Below are 11,436 nucleotides of genomic sequence, written 5' to 3' on the forward strand. Positions count from 1 at the left end.
CCATTAGCAATCTAACAAATACTAAAACCAGGGTTTTAGTTTTCTAAGTTTGAAAATTGTTTCAATTATGAGGGGGGTATCTAAAATCTTTTTCATGTCTAGTTTTTCATGTTTAGTTTTAGAAAGAGGTATTTCTTTATCTTGTTAAAAGAACTCTCGAAAGAGAATTTTCATTGAAACTGTAGTTCTTTTCTTATATTAAAATATCTCAGAGTTTAGATGTGCAGTCAAAGTCTACTTAAGTTCTTTAAACTGACAGAAAGAGCAGTTGCACTGGCTCAGCCCACATAAGACCAAAGCAGGCTGTACACCGCGTTCCAAATTATTATGCAAATTGTGTTTAAGTGTCATAAAGATTAAATAAGTTGTTTTTCAATTAAACCCATGGATGGAATTGTGTCTCAGGACTCTTTGTATCACTGAAAACAATCTCGGACACCTATGATCATTAGTTTGCCAGGTGAGCCCAATTAAAGGAAAAACTACTAAAGAAAGATGTTCCACATTGTTAAGCAGACCACCATTTTCAAGCAATATAGGAAGGAAAAATGATCTCTCTGCTTCTGAAAAGTGTGAAATAGTTGAATGCCTTGGACACGTAATGAAAACCTTAGATATTTCACGAAAATTTAAGCGTGATCACCATAATGTTAAGAGATTTGTGGCTGAGTCAGAGCACACACGGGTTTGTGCAGATAAAGGCACAATGATGAAGGTTTCTGCCAGACAAATACATCAGATTAAGAGAGTAGCTGCTAAAAGGCCATTACAAAGCAGCGAACACATATTTGAAGCTGCTGGTGCTTCTGGAGCCCTGCGAACATCAAGGTGTAGGATCCTCCAGAGACTTGCTGTTGTGCATAAACCTTATATTCGGCCACCCCTAACCAATGCTCACAAGCAGAAATGGCTGCAGTGGGCCCAGAACTACATGAAGACTAATTTTCAAACAGTCTTGTTCACTGATGAGTGCCGTGCAACCCTGGATGGTCCAGATGGAGTGGTGGATGGTTGGTGGACGGCCAACAAGGACGGCCATGTCCCAACAAGGCTGCGTTGTCAGCAAGGAGGTGGTGGAGTCATGTTTTGAGCCGGAATCACGGGGAGAGAGCTGGTCGGCCCCTTTAGGGTCCCTGAAGGTGTGAAAATGACCTCTGCAAAGTATGTGGAGTTTCTGACTGACCACTTTCCATGGTAGAAAGAGAAGAACTGTGCATCCTCAAGCAAAAAAATATGAGGGTGGGAGGCAGTTCACATCCAAACAGCAACTCTGGGAGACTCTTCTGACATCCTGCAAAGACATTCAAGTAGAAACTTTCCAAAAACTTACAAGTTCCATGGATGCAAGAATTGTAAAACTGCTATCAAATAAGGGGTCCTATGTTAATATGTAATGTGACCTGTTAAGATGTTTTTGATTGAAATAGCTTTTGATTTCAATGAAATTGATCTACTAATGCTGCAAATTCAACAAATGACCATTTTCAATAATCTACAACCTATAAAATCTTTTGAAACTCTGTGTGCATAATAATTTGGAACGGTGCATTTTAAGTTTTTCATTTCTAAAAAAAAAATGTTTTCATTGGGAGTTTTGTTCAGTAACATTTGAATTATACTCTATTGGTCGATGACTCAAAAATTATGCCGACTGTCATTTGAATCCACTACTTAGGAAAAGCAGAGAAAAATATCATTTGCATAATAATTTGGAACGTGGTGTATGTGGCCTATAATTTAAAAATGGAATTGACATCTCTGGCTTATCAAATTCATAGTCACAGGGGGCTGGAGCTTATCCAAGCTGTCATACGTGGCAGGCTGGGTGTACCTTGGACAGGTCAGGGCTAACACGTGGAGCCAATCATTCAGCTTCACATTCATATCTGAAGTCAATTTCGAGTCACTAGTTAACATGTTTTGACTCTGGGAGTTTAAAAACCACAGGACCTTCTTGCTGAGAGGCAAAAGTGCTCTTATCAAGAAATCTGATCCTCCTCCCCTTAGACAACCTGCAACAGGAAACTGAAAGTCATTTGACAAACATTATAATTTAACATTATGGTGACATAAAAACACCTTTTAAGACAGCTGTGACGACAGAAATCCATAAAGGCAATGAACCAACCCAAAGACTGGAAAAACAGCAACAGCAATAAAAAAGGGGTGCACACTCTGAAACAGAGAATCAATAATGCTCGCTATGAAGCCACTGGCAGTCTGTTATATTACCACCAGAGAGGTTAAAGGTGACCTGTTCCCCTCACCTACATCGTAACCACCTCTGATAACCCTAGCTTTACAAACAGCACCGAGTTGTACAAAGTAAACAAGCATACTGTCAAATTTTTCCCAACTACAGTTTAGAGATAAGCATTTACATTACATATGTACTCATATGCTGCATTTCACACTACTACAAGCCACTATCTGAAAGGGAAAACTTCTACCTTTTTCACAGCTGTATGCACTTGTTAAATTTAGACCGTAGCCAATGAACAACTTAAACTGCAAACAACTGTGGGAACCATTATGTAATCTTTCTATTTTGGATACGACGTTCACGTCTAATTTTCTGTGAGATTTGAAGCTTTGGGAATTGAAAAAAGCCTCTTTAGGATGACTTTAGTATTTTTAAACTACAGCAAATTTAAACTTTTATGAAACTTTCAAAAAAATATATATATACTAGAGGTGGACTGAATTATAATATCTCTAACATAGTATTTCTAAAATTCTTGTTGACCGTTGATCCTGAGGTCCCCCTCCAGAGTACTTCGCTTTTTTTTTTGGTCCACTTAAATGTTTCAAATCATCAAATAAATTCTAATATTAGACAAAGATAGCCCAAGTAAATACTAAATGCAATTTTGTATTTAGTATTTACATTCAGAGAAGTTTACAATACACCAAAAGTCACCCTTTCCGTTTCTTCATTAGGTTTATCTGCAAAACACCACACAGCTAACTTACCCCATTGAACTCTCATGGACTTGTTTGAGTGCTTGCCAAAAAACAAAACAAATCAAAAAAACCCAATCCCAAATCTAAGTCAATATTTTCAAATGATTTAAGATGAATGCCTCTGCAGGTTCTCAGAAGTCCAGTTATTTTCTTTCCAGACTACCATATATGACATATAACTTTATGAGTGCCATTATCCAATTCAAACATAGTGAACACTTATTTTAAAGAGTTTTTCCTGGTAGTGGAAAGCAACTATCACATACCACAGTAACCTGGAGAACTATAATATTGTTTATTGGTCTTTAAAAGAAAGCAAAATGAACAGTGTCTCTGCATAAAGATCCTGGCCACTGCATTTCCCGGAATGTAACACAAGAGGGAGCGCTTTTGCCTTTAGAGCAGCTATTAGTTCTGTTGTTGAGTATTCGATCACAAGCCTCCTTTTCAAGGATCTAAATTCTCTCTGACAAAATTACAATATAATTTGTTGTGGAGAAAATGTGTTTATTGTAAGTTTCTTGTGGGTCAGTAGTAATGTAAGACTTCTGTAACTGCTGATCAGAAACATGCTGTTCAGCAGGAGATATCTGCAGAAAGACATGGAAAGATAAATTGATGGCATGCAAACTGGCGGTGTAAATGCAAACCGTTGCCAAACGTGTAAGTTTCGAGTCTTCGTTTTAAAAGTCAAGAAGTTACCCCAGAGTCTGATAAGTCTGCCTTCCTTTCTAATTTATGAAAAAAGGAATCAGTTAGGAAAAAGGAAGAGCTCTGTGATGATGATGATGATGACTATGTGGGACTTTAAATATGGGCGATCTGTCTTTCTGGTCTTTGTCAGTATCAACGGAAGGCCCTTCAGAGAAAGTTGGACTAGTTTTGGACAGCATCGCTCTGAGACAAGATGTCCCCAACTTTATATATTACAGTCCCAGGTGCTTGTCTTGTGTTAATATGACTTAAGTGTTAAAAACTTTAAAGAGTGTAATGATAGTCAAGGTTTCTCCTAGCTAATCGAAACTCAGGTCAAAGTATAAAAAACTGTAATTTAGAGGTATGTGAATGTTTGTATTTTATACAACGTTCACACATATTTTTGCAGATTTCTTTGCTACTCTATAATTAAATAGCATTTTTCTGACAAAGGCCCAGATATTACTTTGGGAATAGTCTGAATTTAAACGGACAAGCTTCCTTCTCTAGCTTTAATGAGAAAACGGCTTAAATAGTTCCAATCTTCGTTTTTCAAAGGGGCCCTGAAGCTGCTTAACCATGCAGTCTGAACTCAGCTTAGATCATTTCCACGGGCTCATTGGGGACCGTGTGAACTGCTGCAGTTCAGGCGGAGGGTGGCGCACCAAGCCAAAGGATTGTGTCTGGGACCCTCAGAGGTCACCACGGGTCAGAGCGCAGCGCCTGACAACACGGTCCACAGCGGCTACTGCTGCACACTGAGCCGCTGTTAGGCTTCGTGACTGGAGGCTTGTTTATGGTGTTTCAGTGGGGGCTTTTATCTCGCAGCGATGCCATTTGCAATAAAATAAATTATTATGATTAGAAAATAACCTAAAATGCAAAGATTACGCCAGACTCCCGCAGGCATACTTGTCAGTCATCTTAAAAACAGATGCTCTGGGTGAATATTATTCTTTTATGTGCAAACTGGAGCTTTGAACAGACAACAGAAACCATTTGAACATCCACACTGAATTTCCTTAGCAGCCCGCTGATATAATTGTACAAAAAAGTTAATTTTAGCAAAAAAAAAAAAAAAAAAAAAGATCATGCACACATGAGCTACATATAACCAAAAAGAGTCTTAATCATCTGATTTATGTTCACATCTTGTTAATCTACTTTTGCATGTAAAGTAAAACAAAAAAATGGATTTAACATGAGTGATGTGTCCTGTTAGGAATGCTATAGGCTCACTTTATACATACACTATTACACTATTATTAAATATATACAATAAATTTATTAAAATGTTCACAAAGAGAATTCACATCTGATTTATATTCAGTTAGCTGTGTTACATTTTCGCTAAGATCTCTTAAATGCCATTTTATACCACTTGCCATTTGTGCCATTTTAGGGGAACAGAGTGATATTTAAATGCATATTTATTCATATGCGCGCTTGTGTCAAAAGTAGAGTTTATTTCTCAGTAAACTGAATTAAATTAGCTAATACAAAAGTAATCTACACATTTTGCTGTTTTTTAATGCCGTAAGAACTTTTTCTTTCTGTGGTGTTCAACAGGTGCTTGCTTTGCGACTGAATGCAAGTGCGCACGAGATAAATCAGCCCAGAAAGCGCGATTCTGTGCCCAGTGCGTGTACAGACTCTGCAGCAGTTTGATTTCATTCAAAGTAGATTGTTTAATATGCTCTAAAAAAGATAGTAATGCTTTTGCTCCTGAACAAACTTCAAAAGTTAAGCAGTTAATTTGCTGCAAAAATGTTACAGAAGTTGAGAAAGAAGGAGAAACACGGTGTGGTAAAAGCTGACAGATGAGTGATTTCATTGACAAGGCACAAAAAACTATTAATATATATCCCATTTTTTAAAACATTCGAAGTTTTACCAACAATAATTATCTGAATATGAAATACATTTAATGCATCACTACGAAACAAAAAACTGTTAGGCTGAGAAATCCCGACTCACGAGTTGGTTTCCTTCTGACGCAACTCTGTCGTTTAAAGTCTGACAGCAAAAACTTCCAGTATTTAATTCAGTTTCTTTTACAAAAGCAACAGCGCACAAGTCCCACTATATTTCAAAGGACAAACACATAAAAAAAGTGTTAAAAACTCTACACTCAAGTAATTGGATTTTATGCCCCCGTCCCGCACGCTCGCGCTTTTCTCTCCATGGTGCTCTAAAAACTCTCCAAAAGCTTCAGATGTCTTGTGAGCTTTTCTTTCTCGATCTCCGCTGCTTTTAATTCGTCGACATCGCTCACAGGATCAAATATATCCAAGCACAGTGAAAGTTTCGAGATTAAAACGTTCTCATTGGAAGAAAAAAAAAAGGAGCTGGATCAAACTGTTTTGGCGCATGAGAGCACTTTGAATCTGTGAGAAGGAGCGCACACAATAAATCTGTTGTTAACCTTGCTGTGAAAATATGTTTGAAGAAAACAGCCAATTGTTGTATGAAATGTATTCAAGTATAAAATAATGCCCTTTGTTTGGGAGAAAAACTTCAGCAATGTGAGGGTACAAAAGTCCCCTGTGGCATTTACCAGCACCCTTTGTGCTGTTTGCGCTTTGGCGTCTCCACTTGGCGCATTACCCAGGCCCCTTTAAACGCGATTGTTTCTTTCTTTCTAATGACATTTACCGGATCAAAACATGCTGTTAATTCGATCAGAAAGCTTCACCCTTCATAACAATGGCAGTATAATTTCTCCCAAAGTTTGTTAAGTTGACCGAAATTAGGCAAATGAATAGGGGTCTCCAGGCTACCCATCTTGCAGGTGACGGGGAATAATGCGCGTTCACACCAGCTGCATACTTCTTTATTTCTCCCTTTCTTTCACAGCATTATTAAAATTTAGGCCAATGAAACTATTCATTCGAGTGAATAGACATTTTCTTATAGGATAATAGGATACAAATTGAGCCTCTCCAAAGAGTCTCCAGTGGTGGGTAACCCTCGTGTGCCAGAGGCTGCTGGAGACGCTGGCCTTGACGCGGACGACGCTCGTGTGCCAGGGCTAATCACACACCTGCCGAGGAGTCCAACAAAATAAAGAATGTAAACAAAAAGCTTGCCATCTCTCATAAAAGATGGACGTGTCACCAAGTCGTGTGAGAAGCGCCGGGAACAAACGGGGGGACTCCGTCTCCAAAAGATCTCCCCTGAACTTGGCGGAACAGCCTATTAAAGGCTTACTTAATTACTCTAATGACACTGGACAGGCCTTAAAACTCGGACCGGGCTTGGATGAGAGTTAAGATCGCTTGCTGGGATTTGTAAACAGGCGATCGTGTGAGAAACGCGAGTTGGAAGAAAAAGCGATTCTTTTTTCGCCGGCTTTGTTTTCAGTGCGCACAGTGCGCCCCGCCGGATCAGCCGATCCCAGCGCTCAGTTCTTATTTCCCGCCTGGGTTGTTACTATGCAAATAATATTCCAAAAGTAATCACGTGTCTTTTGAACAGCCACGTGGATTAACAAAGCAGGTTTGCCCCCCTGCTAGCCTATGGCTTTAGATTTTTACTATTTCTTTAACTGATCCTAAATGCACACATTTACCCAATGCATGTCTCTAATCCCATGGAATAATTTACACCATGAATGCGAGAGTCCCTTGGATGGATCCTTTATAAAGGACAGCTTTCTGCTCAAACCTCAGTCTTCTCCTTCACCTTCCAGACCAGGACATCTCTACAGCTTCGAGCTAAATTCATTTTTAAGACGTTTATCAGGGATTCGTTGATGGCATCTAAAATGAAAGACAGGAAGGTATGCGCTCCCCGTGCGCTCGGCATTTTGAGGACAGAAATAATTTGGAACCTGGCACTTTTAAAGACTTTTGAGTACACTGTTGGAATTATTTGCTTCTCTATATACAGCTAAAAGTGTAAAACTGCTATCTCCCGGACTTTTCACTTTAGAGGAGTAAAACGCTTTTGTGCATCTCCATGTGGCGCACGTTAAAGAGAAGCCTAACTTCTGTTGAGGTGAAAGACCATATTATGCAGTTCGGCAGTATCTGGTGGCAGCAGTGTGAATACATTTATCACAAATCTTTATAATGTTTTACACTCGTTAAACGACAGTCAGAGTATCGTTTACTTGTCTCAGAGATAACGAATTTGTCCAGAGCGCAGGTGGCCGCTGCGCGCTCCTGGAGCAGCACAGCGCGCGACGCGCAAAACCCGCCAGGATTTGTAGCTCTTCTTAGGATCTCTTCCACATTATTTCGTACTATTTTGAAAATAGTGGGATTTCCTTTTTAATTTTTTTTGGCTTGTCTAGGACCGTAAAAGGGAGGCAATACAACGATTCCGTTTACTCATGATGTCTCTTTCCCTGTTTTCACAGAGAACTCCAATCTCCCACAAAGTCATCGAGAAAAGAAGACGGGACCGCATTAATCGTTGCCTGAACGAACTGGGGAAAACAGTTCCAATGGCGTTGGCTAAACAGGTATTGTGAAATGTATCGGATATTTATTGTTGGCTAGCTTTATTATATAACATCTAAAATGACAAATAAAAAAGTTAATAGGGCAGTCCAGTCTTCTATATATGTAAACATTTTAAAATGTTTTTAAAAATAATTTTAACAATTCATTTTTTCCTCAGAATTCTGGAAAACTAGAGAAAGCTGAAATCTTGGAGATGACGGTTCAGTACCTGCGAGCGCTCCACTCAGCGGACTTTCCCCGCGGGAGAGAGAAAGGTCAGTAAACTCTTGTAACGAACTCTTGTACTTTACGCATGACATTACCATCATCCTCCCAGCTAAGTTAATAGCTTCAAACGTGCTGATCGTGTAAAATTTAGCAGACTTTATTTTTTTAATGTACGTTTCACTGGATGCCCAGTTTTACGCACCAGAATGAGCCACAAAAACCACGAAGTGGTTGTTCAACATATCACCCGCAGGGTTCTAACCAGCACTTATTTTGGCTAATTTCAGGCGAACTACTTGCTGAATTTGCAAACTACTTCCACTACGGATACCACGAGTGTATGAAGAACTTGGTGCACTACCTGACCACAGAGGATAGAGCTGAAACCAAAGACATCAAGTACGCAAGGATCCTCGCCTTTTTACAGTCAAAGTCCCGTGTGGTCACCGAGCCTGTGTTCGGCTCTGTCGGCGCGATGCCAGAACCGTCTGAATATCTCAGCCAGCTGCACTCCTCCCCGGAGCACCAAAACCACAGCCCCAGTGACTCCGTGTACCAACAGAGTCCACCGGGACACTTCTCGTGGCACAGCTCAACCCGCAGTCCAGGCATCTCATACCCAACAGTGCCACTCTCTGCCCACACACAGCAGCACGGTGGATACTTGTCGCCGGTGCCGGGACTCGATCACCACTATTTCAACTTCATCGGGCACACGCACGCAAATACGTTTAGTTTGCACAATGCGCAACACGCCATGTAAATAGCCTTGTTTTATGTTTTTTATTTATGCATATGGATCATGTAAATGCTGTGAATAAATAGAGTATTTCTGCCTAAAATACTGCTTGTTTTGTTATCATTACACTTACATTAGGTGAGCAAGAGGGCCTAAATCTCCGAATAAAGCAACAGAGAGAGAGAGAGAGAGAGAGAGAGAGAGAGAGAGAGAGAGAGAGAGAGAGAGAGAGAGCAGGATAAACCACAACTTTGGGAAAAGACGTTTACAAAAGAAAGGGAAAAAGGTTCATTTTTAGCAGTTTGTGATTTCCCTACATTGCCTGAAAAGAGAAGAACTACTAGAGCAATATAAAAATAACAGCATGCTACAAACTTTTTTTCCTGGTATATTTAAACAAAAGTTAAGTAAAATCTGACTGGAGTAGATTTTAGAGTAAACTGAGTCATTTGGACATGAGAGAGCATGGTGACACACAAGTCTGAAGTGCTCTTGATATGAGCTAAACTAAACTGAAAAATGTATCCACAGAATAGCTTTAAGTATTTATCCCAGGCTAGGATCTGTGGCTGTGAGGCCTGACAAATAAGGGTGTAAACATGAGTCTGATTCCCACCCACCCCTGACTTAACCAAGCAAGCACCAAAGAAACCCCAAATTACCCCTTACTTACATTAATTTCAACATGCTGTTTAAGCATAGTTTTTATGTCAATAAAAGTTTTCAACATTCACGATTAAAAGAACAGGATGCCCCCCAATCCCCACCCCCAGTGTGTTTTCCAGGCAGATGAATCTGCATTCCAGATTTCCAAAAATAAACTTTCAAAACAAACCCTCCACATAAACAAATAACATGATAACAATGAAAGTCACAGTAACAATTACAATAGCAATAAACTTGCAATAATAAAGGAAATTGAATAAAAAAAACTTTGGAAAAATCACAAAAGAACAAACAATAACTTTATTAAAACAGAAGTAAGAAGACATACAGTGTGATTGACAAAACCTTGACCTCAAAGCATGACTAAATACAAATATAAAATAAATACACCTTTAAAAATGATTCAAAGTCCAGCTGTTGGACAGGTCCTCATGTCAGATGGAAATATTAGAGAAATCATAATCTCCTTTAGTTATTTAGGTGAGTAGGTGACACTAAGAGAAGCTGTTGGGAGGATGACCTCAGTGACCTTGGAGCAAATATGGACCAATGCAGCTACTCAGTGTAAATGAGGTAAAATGGAAGAAGTTTTGACCCACATGCAATTAAAAATGAGTGGAATAATAAAATCCGGGAGTTACAATAGTCCAGCCAAGAAGTGATAAAGGCATGGATAATTTTTTCTAAGTTCGTTAGAGGCAAAACTGGCTTTAATTTAGTATGAATCGCAGTTGTTCTTCACAACACTACTGATTTAACTGTTAAAAGTCAACAAAGTCAACAACAAAGCATAATGATTTTCATCTACAGTTAAGACCAAGGGCCTTGATGGTAGTGATTTTGAGGCTGGGTTGGGGCAAAATAAATTTACCTGAGCTTTGCTGGAAATTTAGTTCAGACTTCAGACTATTTGAAATCATTACAACATTTCAAGAGGTTCTTCACAGAATAGTCACTGTCACTTACAATCAGATAGAATATTATCTGCATAACAGTGCTATTAAATATTATGTTTCTGAAAGACAGAGCTGAGGGGTACTTGTAAACTGAAAACAGAAGAGGACCCAAAATGGATCCTTGAGGGATGCCACGTCTACTGGAAGCTGGGCATGATGAACAGTTCTCTATAGAGCAAATGTTCTAGTTCAAATATGAGTAACACAAGCCTGGACATCTGATTAGAAAGATTTTTTTCTTATGTGTGTGTGTACTTTTAAATCAAAAGTTGCATTTTATTGATCACAGGGGTCTGTAAAAGAACAAAAGTTATCCTGTCTGAACTTTAGCCAAGTTTTCCTGTTTCCATATATTTAGGGAAATGAGGATCTTTATTCATCAGGATTAAAGAAGGATGCTATGCAGGAAAAAGAAAACCTGCCACAGTAAGAAAGTTTCTGTTTATTTACATTTGACATTTGTTGCCTCTTCAGAGCAACATAGCACCAACAATTTTATTGCGCTGATCAATCTTTACAGTCAGTAGGTTTCTTTGCCTTTAACAGAATAAGAACTTGTTTTTGGCAAGCTTGTGTCTGCTGTATGTAACTGCCACATCTCAATAAGTGCAACAAAGTGCTTTCAGGCCCCTTTCTTTCTTACTTTCTGAAAAAGAAGGTAAGAAAGAAAGAGTGGGGGAAACCACATGTTGTTGTTTTTTTCAAACCAAGAAGCTCCTTTGTGGTGCATCTGGAAGGG

General features: G+C 39.1%; 1 protein-coding gene across 1 annotated transcript; it reads left to right on the top strand.

Moving 5' to 3' along the window:
- Positions 1 to 7,414: 7,414 nt before the first annotated feature.
- helt (helt bHLH transcription factor) lies at positions 7,415 to 9,099 on the top strand. Its single transcript, XM_063475267.1, has 4 exons — positions 7,415 to 7,441; positions 8,024 to 8,128; positions 8,287 to 8,383; positions 8,624 to 9,099. The coding sequence occupies exons 1-4, from the start codon at positions 7,415 to 7,417 to the stop codon at positions 9,097 to 9,099; spliced, it is 705 nt and encodes a 234-aa protein (XP_063331337.1).
- Positions 9,100 to 11,436: the final 2,337 nt, after the last annotated feature.

Source organism: Pelmatolapia mariae, linkage group LG6 (genome assembly GCF_036321145.2).
Source record: "Pelmatolapia mariae isolate MD_Pm_ZW linkage group LG6, Pm_UMD_F_2, whole genome shotgun sequence".
NCBI lineage: Eukaryota > Metazoa > Chordata > Actinopteri > Cichliformes > Cichlidae > Pelmatolapia > Pelmatolapia mariae.

Bases quoted from the DNA above. Each gene is read 5' to 3' on its own strand.
- helt (XM_063475267.1), top strand. From the start codon at position 7,415: ATGGCATCTAAAATGAAAGACAGGAAG. The intron at 7,442-8,023 runs GTATGCGCTCCC...CTGTTTTCACAG, and splicing joins CTAAAATGAAAGACAGGAAG to AGAACTCCAATCTCCCACAA. The intron at 8,129-8,286 runs GTATTGTGAAAT...TTTTTTCCTCAG, and splicing joins CAATGGCGTTGGCTAAACAG to AATTCTGGAAAACTAGAGAA.